At 37.7% G+C, this 26,788-nt stretch overlaps 1 protein-coding gene across 6 annotated transcripts; it reads right to left on the bottom strand.

The window, feature by feature from the left end:
• Positions 1-657: 657 nt before the first annotated feature.
• LOC112511651 (histone acetyltransferase HAC1-like) lies at positions 658-26,788 on the bottom strand. Of its 6 annotated transcripts, XM_025117355.1 has the most exons (18): positions 26,578-26,788; positions 24,549-24,918; positions 14,621-14,729; positions 13,652-13,748; positions 13,439-13,546; positions 12,060-12,581; positions 9,858-11,641; positions 8,590-8,886; positions 8,239-8,517; positions 6,857-6,985; positions 6,569-6,769; positions 6,307-6,449; positions 5,898-6,210; positions 5,610-5,749; positions 4,487-4,565; positions 3,474-3,866; positions 2,500-2,717; positions 658-1,294 (listed from the first exon to the last, which is right to left on the bottom strand). In XM_025117355.1, exons 2-18 carry the CDS (start codon positions 24,725-24,727, stop codon positions 1,183-1,185), a joined length of 5,103 nt encoding a protein of 1,700 aa, XP_024973123.1. In that variant the 5' UTR covers positions 24,728-24,918; positions 26,578-26,788; the 3' UTR covers positions 658-1,182. The 6 variants fall into 6 exon arrangements, with proteins under 6 accessions (XP_024973123.1, XP_024973122.1, XP_024973120.1 ...); XM_025117354.1 differs by having other exon boundaries at positions 13,439-13,748; positions 24,549-24,702; XM_025117352.1 differs by having other exon boundaries at positions 13,439-13,748.

Raw genomic sequence — 26,788 nt, forward strand, 5'->3', positions numbered from 1 at the left:
AAACCAACTAACCAGACCAATTTAGGGGAGTTCACCAAATGTTTATTAGATTAGTACTTATTGGATATCACTTACCTTATATACAATAAGGACCGAGAATCATATCAGATAAATGAGGAAAACTCTTACCAACTAACATTTTTTGATTAAGAGACGCTTACCAACAATCTATCTTGATGACCGAGAAAGTTACCCAATAAGATAAGTAAAAGCGAGCATTTGACAAACAACCCTTTATCATACCCCAACAACAATTATGTTTCCTAAACAAAAATAAACTTGGATATTACTTTCAGTAAGGGGCTGTTTGACAATTATTGAATGGTTTGGTACAGAATGATTAAGAGACTCTCATGATATAGTGTAAAATGAAATATAATTGTTTAGTAATTGTGTACAATAAAATTAGGGCTCTTAATGGTTAATGGAGATCCAAGATACAAAATCATTCAGAGGGTTTTAGAACCATTAAAAGACAGACTTATTTTTTGTCAAACAACATTCACCTCTTAACGATTCAAAGGTTGCCTCTTAATGGATTTATTAAGTAATTTGGTTTTATTCCCTCTCCCTTTTAAGCAATAAATGTTGTTTTCAAAAGAACAAACACAAAGGGTGGGGACTAAAGGGAACACCCAAAAAGTGAGAATCATATCATCATGTACTTTAACTAACATCATGTAGTCCCCATTAAACTATCCCATGGAAAAGGGGAGGAGTTTCCACAAGAAGACAGAAAAAGGCATAAAATTTGGAGAAAAAAAAGATGCATATAGTTACACTTTGCCACACCATGATTATAACAACAAACGAGATATCGGAACTCTGTAGCATTACACCTAACAAGTAAGGAGATGGACATCCTTGTAGACCAGATACAACAGATATAGACTAACCCCACAAAAAAACAGACTTCAGCGATCACCCATACATGATTAACATGATTAGTCATTGAAGCCAAGGGCAGGGCAGGTCGTATGAACACTTGATGACGTAATATGAACAATCACTCTTCTATGTCTAGCGATTGCCGTTTCTCTTTGTCATAGTTGTTCATGTTCATCCATCGGAAAATATACTTGTGAAGTTTTGATTCTCATTCAAACACATTATGGGTACAACATTGCAAGCGGAACTCGTGACCAAAATGCCAGACTGATGTGCATATTTACAGCTTCGTCATCAGGTGCTGCCAGCAACCTCGGCAGCACGTTGCCTCATCATCTCCATAACAGCGGCCCTACGACGGCTGTCAGACTGTTGTTGCAGCCTTCTCAAATGTTCGTTTAGATCTCTGTATCAAGAAAAGAAGCAAATTTACAATGAAGGGAAATCCCACATATTGCATCAGCATACCAAAACAAAACAAACCAACGAGCCCAATATATCCCATCTAGAGACTTGGCATCATGAGACCAGACTATTTTCGTAAGACACCACCTAAGTAACACTGAAACTTCACAATAAAACATTGTGAAGGTACACCTTCACAGCAAAAATGTATACCTTTACAGTGTTTTGCTGTGAATTTCCAGTTTTATTTTATGGTCTCACGGTTTTCACGAAAAAAGGCCGGGCTCACGTGAACCCAACCTCATCCAGAGGTAGGGTCCTCGGGGATGTAGGCAGACCTCTACCCCTGATTCATAAAGTTCTCCAAAATGGAGAATCAAAAGTTAATATCTCCAAAAAGAAATTACATTCAACTCCAACAGTTTCTCCATTGTGAAGATTTCAACATTAATTATAGAGTAAATTACGATTTTCGTCCCTGCAGTTTGTTAATAATTTCAAGTTTCATCCCTGTGGTTTAGAAATTGCGATCTTCATCCCTAAGGTTTGCAATTTATTGCTTTTTTCGTCCTTGGACTAATTCCTACCCTTAAATACAAGGGACCAAAACAGTAAAGAATTGTAAACCACAAGGAGCAAAACAACAATAAATTGTAAACCATAAGGACGAAAATAGCAATGAATTATAAACTATATGGACGAAATCCAACAATTTCTAAACCACAGGGATGAATATCATAACTTTCAACAAACCACATGGCCTAAAACGTAATTTACTCTTAATTATATTATTAAAATATTCAATAGATTAAGTATCCCCATAAACTTTCTATAGAATGATAATACATCCAACTTTATATGTGGGAACAATACAAAAAACATTTCTCTCTTCGGAAATTTTTATTCTCTCTCCTATTTTCTACATTTTAAAGAAAATTTTGGAGGATCTATTGGAGCAAAATAATTGATTTACAACTCCAAAATTTCCATTTTCTCCATTTTTGAGAATCCGTTGGAGATCATGGCTCGCTTTCATCTTTGAATTTTGGGTTGGTTAACTATCATCCGTTTTGCCTATTTTAAGTTTCATTATCTTGCAAGAAAAAAAAATGCAGTGTAGGTGAAATACACAGAAGGTTATATAAACGAAAAACGGATGCCTGGAAAAGAATAAAAACATGCAAGGAAAGAAGCAGATGAGCAAACCTGCATCGTGGCACGTGACATTTAGATTCTTTACAAGCTCGAGCATGAAGTTGAAGGAGATACCACATTTTCTTGCAAAGAACACAACCACCAGAAGCACGTACTTTGCAATTAATCCCGTGCCGGAAAAGTCCCTTCACCTTGCGACAGTTTGGATACTGACAAAGTGGAGACCGACACTGAGATGCATGCACCAGGAGATCAAGCATTTTCCTAAGCTGCAATTTCAAATATCAACTATGTTATCAACTCGTAAACATGCATAAAGGTAAAATAATTTTCAGATGATTTTACAGGCTTTCATTCTTAGACCCTTTTGGGTGTGTTTGGTAGGCAGACAGGACAGGACTGGACTGGCAAGAGTCAGTTAGGCAGGTTAAAGAATTATGGAAGGTTTTAGGGATCTAATTTGACATGGGTAGTTTGGTAATTTACCAAAATTTTGTCCCATCTTCCCAATTTTTGTTCCACCAATTTGATGGGACAAAAAAGGGAAATTGACCAAAATAGCCAATCTTTTCAACCAAATTCACTTTTTAGCCATTTTTGGAACCAAATTCCTATTTAGCCAGAATTTACGCACATGTCTTGCGCATTTGCGTAAAGCCTATTTCCAGATTAACAAAAAAAGAAAAAAAAAACATTCTTTATGCAAACGGGCATCCTTACGCAACTTTTTTTCTTTTTTCTAAAACTGAAAATAGGCTTTACATGGGAATTCCGTTAGAAAGTGGCTAAAAACTGAAGTTGGTTGCGGAGATTGGCTATTTTGGTCAATTCTCACCAAAAAAATTATTGTCCCACTCAAGTCCCTGTCTGTCCCAGTCAAAATGTCACGCCAAACATGGATAACACGTTTTTGTTTTGTCCTTCCCCGCATACCAAACACGCAGTGTAATCATTAAAAATCTGACCTAGAGGCATCTTTGAGGTAATTGTAGATCAGGGAAAAAACTGAAATTTATCAAGCATACCTGTAAAACACGCAGTTGGCGCGCTTCTTTATTTTGTGCATCACGCTCAGCAATCGACGGATGATTTGTCAACTTATGAGGATGATCGATTCCTCCATCCTTGTAATAGCAGGAATTGCACACATCATAATCGGGGCAAACCTCACAGCGCCAACCTTGCCCGGTTTCTATATCAAGGTGACATCTATTGCATGTTGTCACAAATGCGGGGGCGGTGGGATTGTGAAGATGATACAACACCATCATGGAGGAATGCTTAGCCCGACGAAGGGTGTCGTATTGATAATGATTTCCTTGGCAAAGACTCAGAAAAGCCTGTCTGGTATCAAAAAACTCGCTCTCTAGAATATCATCTTTATCTTTGGTATCTGTAGGGATATCATTGATCTCGATCTGCAAAGTTGATCATTTTACAATCTTAACCAAGAACAATATAAAATAAAAACATACTAAAACCAAATCAAACGAACCCACTAGTCCCATATGGGGTAGGGTCTGAAGAGGGTAGGATGCAGGCAGACCTTACCTCCACCCTGAGGAATAGAGAGGTTGTTTGTGTGAGGAACCCTGGATTGTAAAAGGGTTTTGTGAAGAAAAAAAATTTGTTCGGGAAGTTTGACAAAATTTAGGAAGGAAAGAGATAAAAATAAATAAAAAGAAAAAAATGTTCAGAACTTAGGGTTTGTTTGTTAGCAGCTTAATGAGCTTAAAGGGACTCGCAACTTATTTGGTCAGCTATACATGACTGTTTGGTAGTGGCTTAATGATATAGAAAGTGGCTTATTCAGTAAGATTCAAGGGAAGCTTTATGCAGAAAGCCAAGTTTTTTTTTCCAAACTTGCCCCTCCCAATCAAAAAACACGCTCATTCCATATGTGAAAGAACTCTTTCAAACAAAAACCCTCTCAATCTATATAGACAGATTTACCTACACGAACAGCTTTATCCATACAGCACTTGTAAGAAAAACAACCAAACATCCCCTTAGAAGAGCTTAAGGAGGTTGCACTTACAGGATATAGTGGATGTTTCTCCCTATGATTAATAGGATGTCTCTCCCTCTCCTCAAGCTTTTGTTCGATTTCATGACACCTGCAAGACTCATTCACAACCATTAGCATTCAATTTATAAATAAAACCGAAAGGGTATAAATGTGCATAGGTAAAATGTTAGAAACACAGCTTCGATATGCACTTTTGAAGACATCATGAAGGGTGCAATGAGATTTAATCCAACAGCTAGGACTTATCAGGTCAACTGTCGATCCAAGATTGTCCAATTTGTTAGCAGCTTAATGAGACTCAGCTCCGTCAACTATACATGACAGTTTGGTAGTGACTTAATGATATAAAAAGTGGTTTATTCAGTAAGCTTTTAGGGGAGAACTTTATGCAGAAATCCAAGTTTTTTTTCAAACCTGCCCCTCCTAATTAAAAAACACGCTCCTTCCATCTCAATCTATATAGACAGATTAATCCACATAGACAGCTTTATCCATACAGGACTTAATGGAAAACCAACCAAACAGCCCCTAATTGTGTAACTAAATTGTAAAAGGTATCATCGTGTAGAGAAAAATCAAACAAACTTCATAAGTTCATAGATTCATAGCTCCTAATGATATATAGTAATGGACCTAACAATTAGACTCCCCTTAGGTCTCTTTTGACCCAGGTAAGGGGCATGTTTCACTTTCATCTTTATCATTAGGACCAAAATGTTTTAATGTTATATATATAGGGTCAGGTTCAAGGGAAAACCGTAAAAAAATGAAAAGTTGAGAAACACCCTAGTAAGCATTCATTAGGTCGGTATGCACATGTGCATACAAGTAATTTGTAAGCAATTTGTTCGGCATGCACATGTGCATTGCGCACAGGCATAAAAAACAAGAAACAACTTGAATTAATTGTATGCACATGTGCATACTGTCCACATGAATGATTACCAACGTGTTCCTCAATTTTTCATTTTTTTTGGGGTTTTCCCCTGTACCTCCCTCTATATATATATATATATATATATATATAATCTCATACAAAGTTTAACAATTAGACTCCCCTACAGTTACATGACTCCATTCTTGCAAATAGAAGGAACGACAAACCTACCAGGAAAGAGATCATAGAGCTTACCTATCACAAAGCTGAAAATTATTGCACTGATTGCAAACCCAACGCGTTCCAGATACCATTAAAAGACAGCAATGAGTGCATGCAGGTTGCAGGTGAACCATAATGAAATCTTCCTTCATTGGAGAAATCGTTTCACCAAGCTGTAAAAAGGAGAGATTTCCACAGTAAAACAAAAATGTGTAAGAAAAAGAAAAGGAATGCACAAAGACAATAAATTCCAAAAGGTGGTCAAAAATATGGATGAGGGTTGGGAAGGAGATGACGGTATTGTAGGAGAGAATTAATTACCTTATGCATCAGTAGAAGATCTTTGGATGCATTCCCAGAAAGATCGGTTTGACCAGAGGCTTTCAGAGCTCTTTTCGTTATTGTCTTCTTAATTGACCCTTTTTTGTTTTGTTTTCTTCCCTCCTCTTCTTGACGAATCTGATAAATTATATCCTCAGCAGCACCTGGCCAATAGTCACCATCGAAATATGGCAATCGAGCTGCAGTTACCTTAGCTTTACACTCACCAGATGATATAAAGAAATGGTCATATAGATTAGTAAGCTCAGCTACAATATTTTCCTTTGTAGCCTTTCTTAACATCGCCAAATACCTGAGACGGGACAGTTCATAACCCAAAAATGCATCAGAAAAATACAGCACTTAATATTTCAAAAATGAAGCAACGATCTTCTTACACCCGACTTACCATTCCCTTAATTTATCGGACTTCGGTGTCTTCTGAATTTCAGGATGGCAATACAAGATATAGTCTTCACCCTTTAACGGAGGGCAGGCCCATATATAGCAACTTGTGAAACCACGTAATTTGCAGTATTCTAGGTAACCAATCTGAAGAAAGAATAAGAACTACTGGGGTCAATAATATTGACATTGGTATACAACGGCAACCAAAAGAAACTAGTAAACAAGATTGAATTTTGAAGAAGAAATGAAGCTAAAACACTTGCCAGAATTTCATGATACACAAACGTACGGAGCGCCTCCCCTGTCACAGCTTTAATCTCAGGCCTGAAGTACTTAACGGAATCCAAATAAGAGAGATAAACACGGCGATGATTTGGTTGTTGACATTCTGTTCCAAATTCTTGGACATACATGCCAAACAGACATACTTCTACTCCTTCAATTTTCTGGAACAACAAAACTACCTAAAAGAAGAGATGGTTTAGGAACTGGTCATGGTAGAAGAACAAAATGATGGTTTATGGTTGACAATATCAATCTGTTCCAAATACCTTCGATTTATACCCAAATTCCTTTGGATAATTTTCCTCTTGAAATATTTCTAGAAATCTCTGCTTGACCTCCAATTTTTTGTCCACAGATGAGACAACTCTGACAACAAGTGATTCTGCTCCAGGAACCTGATAAAACCCAAACATGTAGCACCAATCAAGCAACTAAATATATTTAAGGAAAAGCAAATGGACCAAATAGAACCATACATACTCAAATGGCACTTATTACCAACTGTAAGGTTGAATTAAATTGTAATAGTGGCAAAAAAAAAAAATTAACAGTGGCAAAAAAATAAATTAAAGAGAAAGAAAGCTGTTCCGAACAGAGGAAAAACCCTCCGGCTTCCAGTCTGCTAAGGACAGCTGGCTTTGAGTTCGGACTTCCTTCTTTCTATGACCAGATCAGGAGCTGCATGATCCACAGGAGAGGAAGGAAGAAAGGCGAGGTTCGACCGTAACTTAAACAGTGGCAGCCAAAAACACAGATTCATTCGCCATTCATGTACTTGCACAATCCCCGCCAAATATGCCAAAATCTTTAGTGTAAAGGAAAACATAACAATGCACCAAAGAAATTTTGCCATAGAAACATTTCAGGTAACCTTTATGTGAGTAATCACTAGTGCTTAAGGAAGTGGCTTATACACATATGTGTTAAGCGTTTAGGGTTATTGTAAATGGGGGTCAGATTCGGGGGGAAAACCGCAAAAAATGAAAAATTGAGGAATACTCTAGTAACCATTCATCTAGACGATATGCACATGTGCATACAAGTAATTTGTAAGCAATTTGTCTGGTATGCACATGTGCTTAACATGGCCCAGTATGCACATGTGCTTAACATGGACACGTGCAAAAAAACCAACAAACAGCTTCAATTACTTGTATGCACATGTGCATACTGTCCAGATGAATGGTTACCATGGTGTTCCTCCGTTTTTTTTTTTTTTTTGGGGGGGGGGTTCCACTAAACCTCCTTCTTGTAAATGGACCTACATAGAGCTTGTGTGTGGGTAGTCTTCCTTCTCGAACACTTCATTTTTTGAGATACCACACACACATGCACACATGTGTAGATACATATGTGTGCACACAGCTATTGAAATTGCATGCATCAATATATTTTTAATATTTTAGTGATCATATCTCATCAGAGTGACAAAAGCTAGATCACAATCTTTTCATCACACGGTTGCTATCATGATATCTCAAGACAAACTGCAGTACTTCCTCCAGTAGGAGAAAAATAACCAAGACGCACATTTGGTCATGCTGTCTAACATGCCCACACTTTGACCATATGACCATGACTTTGCAAACTGAAACTTGGATCATCACCATCTACACAAATCTAATTAGTGGAAAGATTAAAAGATCACCTCATCATAACTTTTCCCATGGAACCTAGCCCTCTCCATTCTTTCTTGTTTCAGTCTCTTAAACAAGCGATTCTCTATGTGATCACTGAGTATTGTGCGAGGCAAATCTTTCGCACCAAGAACAGCACTCTGTGGTAGGGGAGTTCTTTCTCCTCTTTCCACTTCTTCTATGTAACAATTTGGACAAGTGTACTCTGCTTGTCCTCCATCATTTCTTCGACCATTAAATAACGCACAGATTTGGTGTTGCCAAGCTTCACACTTGTCACATTGAACCCACTGTAAGAAAAAAACGAAAGGAGTAAATACTAACTATAATCATCATGCAAAAACTAATACAAATATGCATACCCATTCTTCAGTTTCCTCATCGTTTTTCTTTTTCTCCATTCTTGCCTTCAAAATATTAGTTCCATCAACATTGATTGTGTCTCCGCGGACCTCATTATAGCAGGGAATACAGAAGTAATGGCGTGTATCACCGGTCCCAATGGTGTAGAACATTGCATTTCTCTTAATGCGAGCACCACAAGGTGTGCAATATATAGGTGGCGGTTCAAAAGTGAGCTTTTCGACCGCACATAGCTGACAAGAGTTCTCACTCATTGAGTTCTCCATAGCTTGATTCTTTTCTGCCTTTGCTTTGCTCTGCACAAAAATAAAATAATAGATATTAACAAAGGAAATGAAATTTTAGAACACATAAGCATAAGTGGTAACTCAAAAGAAAAATATAGTGCCCATGCATGAAATGAATACACACAAAACCACTGTTATCTTCTATCTTTTTCCCTCAAAAATTTCTGATGTTCACAAATCACAGTGATATGTATGCCACTTGCAATGCTATTGTGTGATTTCTATCTTACATATTACGTTCTGATGCAAAGTTTTTAGGGCGCGTTTGGTATCTAGACAGGCAGGATAAAAACAGTTGTTCAACGTTTGGTAAGACAAAACTAGACAGGACATAACAGATAAAATGACCAATTTACCCTTAATGATTTGTTATATCGTTTATATATTTTGATTAATTTATGTAACTTATTAAATTATAATAAAATAAAGATTTTTAAAACAAAATATATCATTAGAATCAAGACGATTAAAATGACACCAAAATAAAAAGTTTATGTAGTTTACAATTTTTATTTTATACATTTTCAATGTTATATATTATTTTTAATATTTAATAAATTACATAAATTACCTAAAATATAGAAACCATATCAAAATAATATTTCGAGGATAGAAAAGTGAAAGTTTAAAGAGCATAAAATACAATAAATAAAATTTAAAGAATGAATAAAATGTAAAGAGGGAGGCGTATTTGATGTTTTAGAAGAGACTTGGGTTATATTGGTAAAATATAGGATTGTTCCACCTTGTTCCATGGGGTGGGGTGGAACACGCCTGTTCCACTTTGGTCCTGTCTATTCCACATAAAAGTCCTACCAAAAATGGAACAGTGATCCCCGGTCTGTTTTGTCCTGTCTGAACCAAACATACCCTAATAGATATAGCTGGAAAATGCAACAACATGGTGCCAAGAGAGTGATCATGTACTGAAGACTTCCCTAAAGGTTCTAGAAGAAACTCAAGTATACAAGATATCTGACCTGGCCTACCCACTGTCTGAGACCGGTGATATGCTCCCGAACCTGCTCTGGCGTAAACAATTCTGTCATCGAGACTCCCTTAATTTTTGGCTTACCAGACTTGGTTCCGGCAGAAGTTTCAGCAGGCGGTGCAGCACTTTCCTGGACCACCTCTTTCTCAGTCTTAACAAACTCCTTACCGAAACCAACAGCCTTATTTGACACAATTGAAACGCTTTCAGACTTTTGGATGCAGGAGTCTTCAATACAATCCTTCTTCACCTCACTTATCTTGGGGAATCCTTGCACAGAACTCACGGGAACGTCTGTCTTTACTCCGGTGAGTTCAGACTTTATTGGAACACAAACGTCACCAACTTGAGGTTCTTCATCCCGTGCATCCTGAAGAACTTCTAAGGCACTAGTGATGGGAACTTGTATGCCAGAGTTTTCATTTTCGGTAGCTAGTGATTGTGATTGCTGCTCAATCTTCATCCGTTTCATGGATGGATGTAAATCTTCTGACGTTTCAGCCACAGATGGACTAGTCTTCATAATATATCTGCCAGCAGCATCACTTCGATATTCAGAGGATTCTTTGCATGTGCGCGGAAGGCCAGAATTAGAATGTGTACGAGGACCACCTTTCAGTTGCATAAACTGTTTTACAGGGACACAAACTGGACAACTTGAATCCCTACAAGTCTTGTGATGAAGAAGTAAGTGTTTCGTCCCACGGCAACGAGGATACGGACATTGAACGACATCCTTGCATGATGTGATATGGTTCCACAACTTTTGAGCAGTTATGCAATTGGGTTCTGGGCATTTCCCAGGTGGATGAACACATTTACGAGCATGCCGCAGAAACAACAGCCACCTTTGTTGATTCCTGTACTGCAACTCACGGTTTGATTTAGCAGTTCTACTTATATCCCCAGAGTTTGGTGGGTCTACTGTTCTATTACCAGCAGTTTGATAGATAGTAGATCCTTCTGAAGATAGATTATTCCTCTGAGCTTGATCTTGCCCTGCTATTCTTTGATGAAATTCCTCTTGAACATTTGGATCGTAAGATATGTTACCCATTACATGAGATGATTCTTGAGATCTTGAATTCCATTGACCCTGCAGTACTGCCTCTGGTTGAACTCCTATTGAACAAGTAAGATCATTCTGAGAGTCCACAACAAATTGATGTTGTTGCATTAGTTGTTGCATCTGCTGGGAAGTTTCTGCGATTGGTAAGCACATATCCTGAGACGTCTGACTAGCTCTGCTATGGTTTTCTCCAGAGATCTGATGGAAGTTATTGTTTGTCCTAGATGACGGGAATTGTTCAGAGACTTGTGGCTGCAGAACTTCATTCTGAGACTCCATTCCGGTCTCAGATTTTATTCGACTGCCAGGATCAGATATCAGTTGAGACTGTCCATATGATAGACGCTGAGTCTGCTGACTCTGCTGGTTCTGTTGATGGTGATGCTGAAGAAGTTGTTGCTGGAAATGAAGAGGTTGCTGGGATTGCAAAGCATTATCGCGTGGTGAAGGCTGATACTGGAAATCCAACTTTTCCGATTGATCTAATGAAGGTTTCATGCTCACAGTTTGCTGACTATTGTGCAAGTTCGACTGATTTATCATCAATGGAGAGCTTGTTTTGTGTAATGCCTGCAAGCTTACTGGGTTCATGTTCTGATTATTCATCAATGATGAGCCGGAGGTTGTAGCACCATAGAAGTTCCCTGAGCCTGAAGAATCAATGGTACCACTTCCATATCCATCACCTGTGAAGTACAAGCACTCTATACACATAAGAACAGACACTTTGGTGCATCTAAGGTGAAACCCACATCTAATATGTATAGGATTAACATATAAGGGTCCGATTCAAGGGAAAACCGCAAAAAAAAATGAATAATTGAGGAACACCCTGGTAACCATTCATCTGGAAGGTATGCACATGTGCATACAAGTATTGTAAGCAGTTTGTCCGGTATGCACATGTGCATAACATGCATACGTGCATAAAAACCAAGAAACAACTTCAATTACTTGTATGCACATGTGCATATCATATAGATGAATGGTTACCAGGGTGTTTCTCAGTTTTTCATTTTTTGGGCGTTTTCCCCTTAAGCTCCCTCTTAACATATAAACAATATAAAAAGGTAAAGGAACACAGAAACACATCTATATATCCATAATATAGAAAGTGAATACCATGTGACATCTGTCGCTGATGTGGATCAAAATGTTGTGGCAATGGTTTGGGGGAGTTTCCATATTGAGAAGCTGTCAGGTATCCCTCAGAGGTTCCCGAACCATTCATCATCTGTAAATTGTTATTCATCATCCCTACACCACTGTTTAGTGATCCATTTGGAAACCCATAAGCTTTCTGATGCAAACTAGACCTGATTCCCCCACCACCCATATGACTACCAAGGCTATGCAAGATGCGACTATTTTGGCCACCTACTTGCTGCTTCTGTTGCAGTGGCTGAGACACTATTGCAGAGTCCACGCTCGAAAGCCCAACAACATTATTAGATGAATCCACATTCATGTAAGACTGGTTACTTGTGCTATTGCCATTATTGTTATTATTATTATTATTAAATCCAGGAGTAGGTATCATTTGGCTGGCCATTCTTTGTGCACCCATTGATGAAATCAAGCTGTTCCCACCTGAACTTATGGCGAAATTGGACGCTGACTGCTGATATCCATTAGTCAAACCTCCTGCAAAAGTGAATCCATTTATATTGTCGTGAAGTAAACTAGAGAAGTAAATAACAGGGGCGGACCTACTAAGAGAGTAGGAGGTGCACACAGCACCTGCTCAATCATTCCGTCGTAATGGTCATGGCGCTACCTTTTATTCTTGAGGTCATGGGTTTCATTCTTGTTTGCAACAAAATTTTGGTTTTTCATGTTTTAAAAAGTAATTGAACTCAAGACCTCAACCATAGAGTGGCAAAGATTTACAAATAAACTACTACTCCTTTTGATTTACAATTGTTGGCATTTTTCTTTTATTTCTTCTTTTTCAGAATCTTTTTCCTTTTAATTTACCCATTAATCATAAAGTTGTTTTTTGTCTTGTTTTAAAGAAAACAGATGTTTATCTTAAATAGAATTGAAAAAGAAATAATATTAATCACATTTAATAATTAATATTTGAAAATCTTGATTTGATAATACTTGAAAATCGGTTATTATTCCTCTGTATATGATGTCATCAAACATGCTTATATAAAAAATTTATAAAATTATATTTTGTTGTTGAGCTGCCCATTACGAAATAAACCAAAAAAAATCCCCATAAAGGTCGAATTCGGCATAAAAACAAGCCGGGCGTAAGACGTAGTCTTGCGTTTTACTCAAAAAGTCAAGGTCGATTCCATTTGAAAGAATGTATTGGATCAAATCGACATAATTAAATTTTCCCCGAGTCAAACCGTGTTGACCTTTCCCTAGGTTAAACCACGACTTTGCAAACCTTCGATCGATTTTAAAGGTGCACACAAAAAATTCTGGGTCCGACACTGTTCGATAATATAAAAAAAAACTTGATATATATTAAGGGATATATATACCGTCAGCTGAGCTGAAAGAACCGCTGTGCATCCCACCAGAAAGCCCAGTAGTATTAGGAATGAAGTTTCCAGTGTTGACGGCTGAGACCATGTTACTACCACTGTTTGCTGGAAATGAATGATCCACAGATGATGGAGCAGTTAAGCTTGAACTCCCACTTTGAGATACACCAGGAGTTGGAATCATTGTTCCCATACCAACAGAGGTATTACCTTGTTGCTGATATTGTTGATTGTGATTATTCAATGGGAGACGTTTGATCAGAACGTGCAAACGAGTTTCCAATGTCTCCAAGTTCATATACTCCTCCTAACAAAAAAATAAAAACAATTTATACTTAGATATAAAAGACTAAAAGGTTCAGAGAAATAACAACACTAAGGGCCTGCTAGTTAGCCTCTTTTAGGGGCCGTTTACTACACTTACCGGGTAAGCGCTTACTGATATCACTTCCCTTACCGATTGAGCATGAAAAGGACCAAGAATCTTACCCGGTAAGAGGCATAGCAAGAACCGAGAGTCTTACCCGGTAAGTGAAGGAAAAGACTCTTACCTGGTAAGCGCTTAACGGGTTTAAGATGCTTACCAACAATCCATTTTTATGGTCGAGGATATTACACGATAAGGTAAGTTAGTGCGATGTCTCATGCTTGTAAGCGCTTACCGGGTAAGCTTTTGGTAAACGGCCACTTAATTAGCTTAATGGGTCTTGCAACTTATTGGTCAGTAATACATGATTGTTTGGAAGTGACTTAATGATATAAAAGCTTATTCAGTAAGCTTCTACGGGGGGAGCTTTATGCAGAAAGCCAATTTTTTTTACAAGCCTGCCCCTCCCAATTAAAAAACACGCTCCTTCCATTTATGATAAAACCCTCCAGAACAAAAACCTTCCCGATCTATACATACAAATTTATTCAAATAGACAACTTTATCCATACAGGTCTTAGTGGACTACCAACCATAGCCCCTACACTGTGTATTAGCACCATTAGCCAACCAATCTAAATGCAAAAGGTGGTTGGGAATCGGGTGGACTCATCCTCTTGAAACTCTCAATCTAACAATACGCTAGACAAGACTCCATGGAGTAACATAATCTTCGCAACTCAAGGTACATAACTTATATTTATACGACTTAGACAGCCAATATATTGGTGTTTAAGAAAATAGGAACAAACCTTCGAGGTAGCAGTTTTAAACAGGCCTTCCTCTAATCGTTTAACAATATCCAACACTTTCTTCGGAGCTATCTCTTGAGTTTGTTGCCGCTGCATGAGAAAATCATAGCTGGAGAAAGGAGATCGATTATTTTGTCAGGGTCAAAACCATATAAATTATCCATGGTATAAAATACATTTATGAAGCACATATCCAAGAATTTGTCAGAACCGTCTATGATAGAATTGTGAGAAAATGATGAATAGTTCACACGAATAGGAAAGGTGAACAGTGATAACACTTGCAACTGTAAATCAGAGAAATTTAGTGACAACAATACAGATGATATTAGCCAAAATCATCAAAATATATCGAGGAAGCCCATATGCAAGATGATGTAAAATGATCATATCTATGAGGAGGCAAGATGGATAAGAAAATAAGCAAAATTGCATATACCCAAAAGAGCCACATTGAAATTATCTATGGAGCTTGAAGGTCTTAGAGGATATTAAACCAGGACCAAAGGCCTGTTGTTAGCAGCTTAATGAGCTTAATGAGACTCGCAGCTTATTTGGTCAACTATATATGACTGTTTGGTAATGGCTTAATGATATAGAAAGCGGCTTATTCAATAAGCTTCTAGGGGGAGCTTTATGCAGAAAGCCAAGGTTTTTTCAAACCTCCCTTCCCAATTAAAAAAAACGCTCCTTCCTTCTATGAAAAAACCTCCCAAACAAAAAACCTTCTCAATCTATACATTAATCCACACAGACAATTTTATCTATATAGGACTTGATGGAAAACCAACCAATCAGCAATTCAATTTTTGGCTGAAGAACAACTCGCAAGAGAAATTACATAGATCAACATAAATCTATAAAATCCAGATAGATTGTGCAACTAAAAACTTATTCAAGATCTTCACACTTTCCCTTGTTTATAAAAAATAAATGTAAATTGCTATGTAAGTTAATAACGGGAGATATGGAAAAACTCGACTTTTCGGCTCCAAAGGAAAAAATAGAAGACCGGAACTGAAATTAAGCACTCCAAATGCAAAAAAAGTGTGAATACGAAATCAAAAAACAAAACAATAACAAGACCACGATATAAACAGATCAAAAACATAAATCTCAAAATCGAAACACCGAGAGTAATATGAAACCCTAAAATTGTACCATATTAACTTGAAACCTTAAAATTGTACAATAGCCCTAAAATCATAAACAGAATACCTTAAGATCTTATAAGCCCAAAACTTGAAGCAATTGAAACCCACAAATCCAAGATTGAGGTACCAAAAACATAAAATCTGAAAGAATACATACCTAAAATCGAAATTTCATGAAACTCAAAAATTGAAACAACTCTAAAGATCGACTGAAACGATCGAAAAGAACACAAACAAAGTTTTACCTTTTGTGAACAACAGTGGAGCTAAAAACTGCAAAGATAGGCTCTGATGGAAGATATGGGGGAGCAGAGAGAGATCGAGAGTGATATGGAAGAAGCGTGAGAATTACTATATGTGAACATAGTTAATATATAACCAAGGGAAAGGTGGGAGTTTCGGGAAACTTCTAACAGCTTTTGCTATAAAAAGTGACCAAAATAGGATAAAAAGTAAGACTTGAGTTACCATTTTACAGATTTGCATGGATGGGTGCCAGCTTGTATATTTGGTGAAAGGTGAATTGCCATTTAAAAAAAATTCAGTCAAAAAAGTCAAGATTATTCCCAAATCCTAATTACACCATTTTTCTATAGAATGACTAAATTAGTAATCTCCAAGGCTTCTATACTTAATAGGGCAAAATAAAACAAAGTTTAGTTTAGTCCCTATGTAGTGTAACGCATAATTGTTTTCTCAATCGATGTAACACAGATTCAAAACTTCCTATTTTGTAGCCATTTTGACCGGTAACTTGTTGATCTTATAATCATTGGTGAAGTGGATACCCTTTTACGAAAAGGTTACAACGAAGGGGACGATAAACCACGTCGTCAATGTTACAAGATCAAGTTACCAGTCAAAATGGATACAGAATAGGAGACTTCGAAAATTTGTTAAATTGATCGAGAAAAAAAATCATTTGTTATACTGAATAGGAATTAAGGCAAACTTCATTACATTTTGATGCATTTGCACTAATTAAAACTAAAGCAATTACTGTACAACACAAGTATCATGAATGTAACCAAACCAAACACACATAGTGCGTCCCACATGAACAAGTATCACGAGGGTTCATAATCACATTTTCAATGTTCAATTCATGATATGGACAAATGTTATGTGCCAAGTAGAATGCAACCATGAGGTATGTAGGTCTAGTCATATGTAGATAGACACATACAAGTATATCATATTCAATATATATATATATATGGGGGTGTGTGTGTGTGGAAATATACATGTAGACAGAACTGTTTAAAAGCATGGACCACATCAAGTACAAGGATTTACCCCGGGATAGGGAGCGACAGGTGCATTTATTATACTTTATTCAAGCTTAATGCAAAAGGATTCAGACAAAGTGGAACTTGTTGGAAAATATATCATTATTTCCTAAAAGTAAAAGAGGATTCTTTCCTAATGGTATGCGTTTTAGTTAGGTAGGCAAATCGCTTATTTTTCCACAGATTTTCATGCTATGTAAAATAGGAAACTAGATGAAGGGATCTCCATGTAAATCTAGTCCTATATATATGGTACATTGCTGAATAATAATAAAAGAACATATAGAAGTATACAACTCTAAGGTTGTTTCATGGAATCAGAGCCAAGGGATTTCTACCAACAAAGTTACTTATGTTTGGTGTTCCACGAAACTAGATTCCCTCCAACCAACACAACACACAATAGCCTGTCATAGACCGCCTAGTAGTAGGATCCCCATTGTAGTCGGCATCTGTAAACCCTTCTATGACATGATGACCGTGATTTTGATAAAGAATACCAAGACCAGGAGCACCCTTTAGGTACTTCAGTATATGCCTAACAGCGTCCCAATGTGGAGTTCTCGGAGATGACATAAACTGACTTACTACACTCACTGGAAAAGCTATGTCAGGACGTGTAACCGTCAGGTAGTTTAGCTTTCCTATGATTCTTCCGTACTTTTCTGGATCCTCAAGTAGATCTCCGTCGTCTGCTTTCAATTTCATATTTGGAATCATAGGGGCCTCACAAGGTTTTTTTTTTTTTTTAAGGGTGTCCGGGCCAAAGCCCGACTAATCCCCGGCAAATTTGGAGGCTAAACATGGCCCCACTTAAATGTCGCCAAYACTCCCCTCCCAGGGCTCGAACTCGGGTTCATGACTATGCCATGCCCAAGCCTTTACCACTAGGCTGGAAGGTCTTTGACCCTCACAAGGTTTTGTTTCAATCATACCAGAGTCATTCAATATATCCAAACAATATTTCCGTTGAGACAAACATATCCCTTTTCGAGTACAAGATACTTCAATTCCCAAGAAGTATTTTAAAGGACCTAGGTCCTTTGTTTGAAACCGAGATGCAAGGAAATCTTTTAGCTTCTTGATCCCAGTCTCATCGCTCCCAGTAATTACAATGTCATCAACGTATACCACTAGTAGAATACATCCGAAAGATGACGAAGTAAAGAACACAAAATGATCATAAGAGCTCCTCCGTAAGCCAAACTCAGTCACTACGGCATTAAACCGTCCAAACCAAGCACGAGGGGATTGCTTTAAACCATACAATGATTTACACAGTTTACAGACTCTACCAGACTCCCCCTGAGCAACAAATCTAGGTGGTTGCTCCATATAGACTTCCTCACGTAAATCACCATGCAAGAAGGCATTTTTCACATCCAGTTGGTGTAGTACCCAGTCGTAAGTAGCGGCTAATGAAACAAACAGGCGGATGGAGGGTACCTTAGCCACAGGAGAAAATGTCTCGTGGTAGTCGACCCCATAAGTCTGAGCATATCCTTTGGCTACCAATCGGGATTTCAAACGAGCCACAGATCCATTTGGATTAACTTTCATAGTGAATACCCATTTACAGCCAATTTTGTCTGCAGGTAACTCTACCAAATCTCATGTATCATTATGATCGGGAGCATTCACCTCATCAATCATAGCATCCTGCCATCCAGGATGGGCCAAAGCTTCACCAACCGCTTTAGGAACAAATAAAGAATCAAGTGTTAAGATCAAAGAACGAGAACGTGAAGAAAGTTTATCATAGGAAACAACAGAAGAAACAGGGTAAGTACATGAGCGCTTACCTTTCCGAAGGGCAATGGGAACATCAAGATCAGGAACATGTGTATCGAAAGATGGTGGATCACTCGAAGCAAGAGGATCCTCATTAGGCGGATCTGCAGACGATGATGAAGATGGTGTTGGGTCGGGATCTGATGTAGGTCGTTGCCGCCTATTATATACATGAACTATCGGCGGTTTAGTAGGCTCTTGGGTCTGTGTCGAGTCGGATGTGGTAGTAGACTCGGGAACAGGTATGGTATCACTATCTCTTGGGTTGCAAGGAGTGGACATTGAAAAGAAGAGTATATTCTCATGGAATGTAACGTATCGTGATACGATGTGTCGATTAAGCATGGGGGAAAAACACTTATACCCTTTTTGAAGTCGAGAGTAACCAAGAAAGATACATTTCAGAGACTTTGGATCCAACTTAGTTATGTGAGGTCGGGTATCATGGACAAAACAGGAACTACCAAAGATCTTTGGGTCGACAGGAAACAATGATTTTGTAGGAAACAGAACTGAGAAAGGACTTTTACCATCCAAGGCGGTGGAAGGCATTCGGTTGATAAGAAAACAAGCAGTAGCAACCGCATCAGCTCAGAAGACTTTAGGAACAATCATGTGAAATAATAGAACCCGAGCCACCTCTAAGAGATGACGATTCTTTCATTCCGCAACCCCATTTTAGGCTGGTGTGTCAACACAGGAAGACTCATGAAGAATGCCATTTTGAATTAGATATGACTGAAATGTTTGGGACAAATATTCTTTTGCATTATCACTACGGAGAGTTTGAATGGAGACTTTAAACTGGGCTTTAATCTCAACATAGAGTGAATAAAAATGTGTGAATACCTCAGATCGATTTTTCATAAAGTAAAGCTAGGTAGTGCTAGAGTAATCATCAACAAACGTAACAAAATACTTAAACCCGAGTTTTGAAGTAACAGGAAATGGTCCCCAAACATCAGAATGGACTAACTCAAATGGGGATGAGGCCCGCTTATTATAGATTTTAGGACTTAAACGAATATGCTGATGTTTGGCAAACTGACAAGAGTCACACTGTAGAGAAGGTAAATAAAAAAACTCAGGACACAACTTCTTCAGATTCTGTAAAGATGGATGACCTAATCGACAATGAACTTCAAGTGGAGACGATGAGCTGGAACAAGTCAATGAGGAAGGTACTTGATGTTCAGATATGTAAAGGCCATCAATCTCCCGCCCTCTACCAATAATCCTCTTCGTCGACAGATCCTGAAAGACACAGAAATCAGGAAAGAATGAGACACAACAATTTAAAGCACGAGTAATTTTGCTGACTGATAACAAATTGAACAAGAAATTAGGTAGGCTCAATACGGAAGATAACGAAACAGACGGGGTAAGATCAATGGTGCCAGAACCAAGGACAGGTGTGGTAGACCCAACAGCAATTGTGACATGTGATGGGAATTTGTGTTTATTGAAATTAGAGAAGATGGTGGGATTACCTGTCATGTGATTCGGAGCACCTGAATCAATGACCCATTTGGAGGCAGAAGATAATAGGCATGTCCTAGAGTTACCTGTCTCAACAAATGCAGTAGTTGTAGCAGTGGAATTCTTGGTCCCAAAAAGTCGAGCATATTCTTTTGCGGGTATAATAATAGTACTATCTGAGGCAGAAGCAACGTGCGCTGATGAACTCCTCGGACGTCTAGCCAAAAGCTTCTTACATGTGCATTTGGTATGACCTAACTCATGGCAGTAGTAACGCTCAACATCATCAGAATATGGAATAGTAGCTCGTGAGTCGGTTGTTCGGTCACTGTGGCCACCTCTAGAGCCACCACGGTGACCCCCACGAAATCCTCCTAGGTAGCCACCACGAAATCCCCCTCAACCAACCAGAGCACTGTTGTGATCAGAAGTTTGAGAAGCCTGAAGATTCTCATTCCTAAGAACACGGGAAAATGGTTCTTAAAGAGAAGGAATAGCAGATTCATTCAAGAACTGAGATTTGATAAAGTCAAATTCTGGTCGCAAACCAGTCAAGAAACCGATAACAGCCACTTGTTCCCTCTGAGTCTGCATGGCTTTGACATTAACACTTAATGGAAGAAGAGAGTTAAGGTCCTCATACACTTTCTTGAACTCCATGACATACGTAGTCAGTGATCGGTCTTGTTGTTCTCCATGATGAAAGGACTTACAAACACTATAGATTCAAGATATGTACTTTGTCCATAATACAGAAAATCAAGATAATCCATAAGTTCCTTCACATATTCACAGTGACTAACCAAAGATGAAACAGTAGGCTCAATAGCATTGATAATTTGCAAATACAAACGAGCATCACTTTGGAACCATGAATCAAAACTGTTACCTTTAGGAGGATCCAATGTGAGATGAGAAGCCATTCCCATGCTCCGGAGATAGATACGAGTAGTTTTGCTCCACTCAAAGTAGTTGGAGCCATTAAGCTTGTTGTCGGTGAGCTTAACATTTACTGGGAGCATCTCGGGTACACGTAAACTACTGTTACTATCAGATGTTTTGTCTTCTCCGATAATCTTCCAATAAATCACGAACCAAAAGAGAGAACGTAGAACTTAGGACGAAGGATAGCAAACCATAAGGCAAACGACGGACTCACAGGGTGCCAAATAGCCGACGAACGGAGATGAGGACAATCGTGCTCAAAGGGTGCCAAAGAAACCGACGAGCAGAAAACTTCCAACCCAAGGAAACTTGTCGATCAAGAAAAAAATGATGAAAAAATTTCGATCTAAGGGGAAAGAAACATACCAAAAAAATTTGATCCACGAAACTAGTGATTGTTACGAAACCGAGCTCTGATACCATGTAGAATTCTTTGTTTATTTCACTTGTCTTAAAAGAGGGAGGTACAAAGGCTATATATACACAAAGAATATGAGAAGAAAAGGAAAGGATTCCTAAGATATTCATAGCAGCAAATTACAAGGAGATATTACCCATAATCTCCAATTCCTATTTTACAATGACATCGAGTATCTTCAAGGATATTGAGTATCTTAACAATCAGAAATTGTAATACCTATTGTCTAAATATGTCTCATAAGGCATTTATCTCTCAGGTGGATAAGAAAGTAATTCCTACAAGAATTCATGAGGGTTTATGTGATCAGAAGTGCAATGTTGTCATCATGGAGGAAATTAATACCCTTGAAGAAACTGAGACATGGGAGATTGTCAAGATTCTTGAATGAAGAAAGTTGGTTAGGTGTAAATAGGTATTCTCAATCAAAGTTGGTGCTCATGGAAAAACTTTGAGATACAAAGGCAGGTTAGTTGCCCAGAGTTATGCTCAGACCTTATGGAATGACTATGATGAAACATTCGCTCTAGTAGGAAAATAGAATTCTATTCGACTTCTACTCAGTCTTCAAGCAAATTTGGATCAGGTTCTACACCAATTGGATGTAAGAAATGTGTTACATAACGGAAGATTGAAATAATACGACTAATGATTCTCTCTATGGATGTCATAAAAATGGAGAAACTGGCAGAGCATGCAAATTGAAGAAGTTTTTGTATGCGTTAAAACAGTCTCCATAGGCATGGTTCAATCGATTCAGTACCATGATGAAAAATTTGGATACATGCAAAAGCAAGTTGATCACAATCTATTTGTTAGAAACTCTAGTGATGGTAAGGAAAAACAATTTTGCTATTGTATGTTGATGATATAATTATCACAAAGAATGATATCATTACCATAAAGAATGATATTCAAGAGATTGAAAACTTGAAGAAAACATTACAGCCTACGTTTAAAGTTAAGAATCTTAGAAGGATACATAACTTTCTTGGCATGGAAGTTGCTAGAAGTAAGCAAGAAATCTTCATTTTAGAAATTCTAAAGGAGATAAGAAAACTTGGGTGCAAACCTGTTGGCACTCCCTAGTCCCTCGGAAAAGAATCGGAGAACCAAGGTAACCAAGGATAATCCTCTGGTTGATCTTGAGAGATACCAGCAGTTGTAAGGAGGTTAACTTACCTATCCTATACACGTCCAAATATTGCATAAGCGTCGATATTGTGAGCCAGTTCATAGCTCACCCACAAAGAGACACTTTGAAGCTATTAAACAGATCTTTCGGTCTCTTTAGGATAAATGAAGGGAGAGATATTGAAGGGTATGCAGATGTTGATTTGGGAAGTTCAGCGCGTACCAAGTTCACCAGCGGAGATTTTACCAACATTTAGGGGAATTTAGTCAGTAAAAAACAAATTGTAGTGGCTCGGAGCAGTGCAGAAACAGTGGATAGAGCCATCGCTCAAGGAATATGTAAGTTGATTTGTATTAAGAAGCTGCTGGAGAAACTCAAGGTAGAAGTAGTCGGTTCAATGGAGTCAGACAATGACAGCAAACCTGCTATTGTGATAGTTCACAATCCTATTCAACACGATAGGATGGATTCATGTTCAAATAGACAGAGATTTAATCAAGACGGAAGTGGAGAAGGGAATTGTTAGCCTGCACTACATGCCAACAAAACTACAAGGATAAGGGTTCACTTCACCAAAGCCTTACTAAGATCACATTAAGATATACTTCACCAACTTGTGGGGAAGTGTTGAAAAATAAAATAGGATTCTTTCCTAAAAGTAAAATAGAATTATTTCCTAATTGCATCTATTTTAGTTAGGTAGGAAATTCACTTACTTTGGTAGATTTTAATGCTATGTAAAAGTAAATCAGGAAACTAGATCCCCAAGATGAAGCAGTTTCCATGTAAATCTAGTCCTATATATATTGTACATTGTTGGATAATGGTATTCTAGCCTAACCTTGTTTCAAAATTAGCAATAGTCTCGACAAAGAATCACAAAATACTTAAAAAACTATGCACTTTTGTGAAAAACCCCATACTTGAAGTTTCCTGCTTCTCCCTCTTTGGTCCCATTCACCACATACTTGTTTTCATCAATTTCCCATAAAACTTTTCAAAACCTCTCTATCTATCCATTCTCTACAACAAATGTAGACTGGGAACTATATCATGTAATCATAGTCAGACAAAAAAGAAACACCAAAATATCAATGGTCTAATACTTTATGTACACTAGGTGACACTTATTATGTATGGATCAAAAAACTGTATGTGAGCCTAATATCATTTAACATTGTTGGAGTCCCACATCGGCTACACTTGGACCATTTCTCCTGTATATATGTTGGAACCTCCCCTTTCTCCTCAAGGGCTCATTTGGAGACTGATGGGGGTTCCACATATTTTCACATGGTATCAGAGCCAAGGTCTGCCACTCTGGGGACTCGACACTCTGGCTAACCCCCTCTGGACACCTGGGGCAATTTGTGTCCATATAGCCTCCTTTGGAGGGGGCACCTCCCCTTTCTCCTCAAGGGCTCTTTTGAAGAGTGATATGGGGGTTCCACATATTCTCACAAACATCATCAAAAGGCAGTAAACCACATGCCACATTAATCAAGCACAACCATGCAGCATGCATTTATGAAAAAATAATAACGTATGCTTAAACAGTTCATGATTTCATGCACTCATATGCATAACAGGTCCCCATAAAGGTATAAATCCACACATACCATGCAAGCATGTATGTATGTGCATACACACATTCCCGTAGCAAATCCCTATTTATATCAATAAATGAACATATAAAAACATAAAGAAGAAGACTTACATCCTCTCTTGTATGAATCGTCGTGCCTTCACAAAACCAGGCTCCATATTGAGTGTATTATGCTGACCTCCGGAATTTTGCATCATGTTCTGCTGACGTGGAATGGCAGGCAATGATGTCCCTACCTGATTGGGCACCTGCCCAGAAAATTGTCCTGACATATGCGTATGTAAATTCATCTTTATCCTGTTGGCTTCAAGATATGATATACTTCATAACCCAACGGCACAATTCCAAACAGTTGATCAATATCACATGTTGGGTCCTGATGCCTAATCATTTACTGAAGCTGTATGCATAGTTACATATTCAGCTTCGTTTTTTCTTGAGAAGGAACAGAATGCTATCAGCAATTGAAAAACTTGACTGCCTGTGCAACAACAACGAAATTTTGTTTGAACAAATAAGGAGACCAATTAAAGAGAGCAATTGAAAAGCGAATAAGAGGGCATGAACCAAAAAGATAAGTTTTGCTTTATCATCATGATTCTGGCTATTATCTTTAGGCTCATTCTATAATATATAGTCCATCAATTTAAGTTTGAAGACCGTCTTCTCCACATCTTTAGCTTAATTATTTTATTATAATTATTTCTTAAAAATAGATCTTTTAGTATGACTATATCACACAGCTGAGATCCTATCTGTCAAATGCTCAGCATTGCAGGTACCTCACATCACATGCCCTTCTCCAATAAATTATGTGCTTCTATAAACTGATGCTTTACTCTTTCATTTCTAATGTTTTTCATGTAACTTAATGCGATAATTAAAAAAATTACCCAAAGGTATATAAGTTCATATAAATTTAATGTCATGGAAATAGGTAAATTTTAGCTTGAAATCCTCAATAAGATGAAAGTTGCAGCTGATACGGGACATTCAAAAATGGAACCTGTTGCCATGGTAACAGGACAGAGGGTACCATATTTTCAGTTCATTCTACCAGCAAACATAATTATTTGTCATCTTTTACAGGAAGACTTATGATATAAGCATTATCAATATAAAAACTAGAACAGGTTTCTTGGCAAAAATCCAATAAAAAAATAGGGTCAAAAAGGCTACTTCTAGATGCTAAATTTGTAGCAATGTAATAAGAAAATATCTCACACGATCGACTCTAATTAATGTACACTTCAATTCATAAGTAAGACAGAACTGTGTCACAATCAACTCTAATTGATGTCCAGAAAAACATCTCTGCCACATCAATAATGCCAGAAGATGGTACTCTCTCCGTTCCGAAGGAGCTACTTGAACCTTAATGGTCCAACAAGTTGCTTTCTGATTTCAAGATTGGTAACAGTTTTAAACTTTTGCAAATGAATTGATACCTGCCCTGTATTTCATGCACAAATACAATGTTGGTCTAAATTTGTATTTAAAACTGTACGATGTTGCAGTGGAAAAGCAAGGTTTGACATTAAATATTGAAGTGTAGCTCTTTTTTTTCTAGAATTAAGATAGTAACCAACTCTAATGCGATCCATGTTCGAATTCCATTTAATTTTCAACTCTTCAAATCCTACCCAACAAGTATTATAATCATCTCCAACTCTTCCCCCTAGAAGCTTACGGAATAAGACACGTTCTATATCATTAAACCACTATCAAACAATCATATATATATATATAGCTAACCGAATAAGTTGTGAATCCATTAAGCTCATTAAGCTGCTACACACATATATCTGCAAATTTATCGCAAACAAGCAAGTAAATTTAGAAATGAACCCAATATTTAATCCCTAACTACAAGAAATCCAAAAACCAAAGCTCCCAAAATACAAACTAAAAACGTGGATTAACATTCGTTCATATCCAATATTGTAAACTAAAAATAACAAAAATCATTCACTTCAGAACGACATTAACTAAAGCAGAGTTTCTTGGAACATTTCATTTCAATTACACAAAACCCTAATCAGAACTTAAATCATTCTACAAACTTCGATCATCAAACATAAATCAATTAAAAGTAATCAAGAAACATGGGAAAGCTGAAAATCGATCATAGTGCAAGTACCTTAGCTTGTTATTAGGATTTGAACTCAAATTCGATCAGCAACTAGAGACGTATTTCGACACCAGCACGACTTGCAGAGCAAAAGAGAGAGAGAAAAGGGGAAGAATTTTGTCGGACATGGTTATAGGAAAGAAAATGTTCACAACCCGATGTCAATGGGTTATCGGATTCAAGACTGACCCGAAAACAAACAGTTTCCCAATTTGGATTC

Source organism: Cynara cardunculus (genome assembly GCF_001531365.2).
Source record: "Cynara cardunculus var. scolymus isolate 2C chromosome LG 4, CcrdV1, whole genome shotgun sequence".
Classification (NCBI taxonomy): domain Eukaryota; kingdom Viridiplantae; phylum Streptophyta; class Magnoliopsida; order Asterales; family Asteraceae; genus Cynara; species Cynara cardunculus.

Excerpts from the sequence above, each read along its gene's own strand:
- LOC112511651 (XM_025117352.1), bottom strand. The coding sequence starts at position 24,727 with ATGAATTTACATACGCATATGTCAGGACAATTTTCTGGGCAGGTGCCC. Across the intron at positions 13,749-14,620 it reads TTAAAACTGCTACCTCGAAG|GAGGAGTATATGAACTTGGA; the intron begins GTTTGTTCCTAT and ends TTTTTTTGTTAG. Across the intron at positions 4,566-5,609 it reads AATTTTCAGCTTTGTGATAG|GTGTCATGAAATCGAACAAA; the intron begins GTAAGCTCTATG and ends TGAGTCTTGCAG.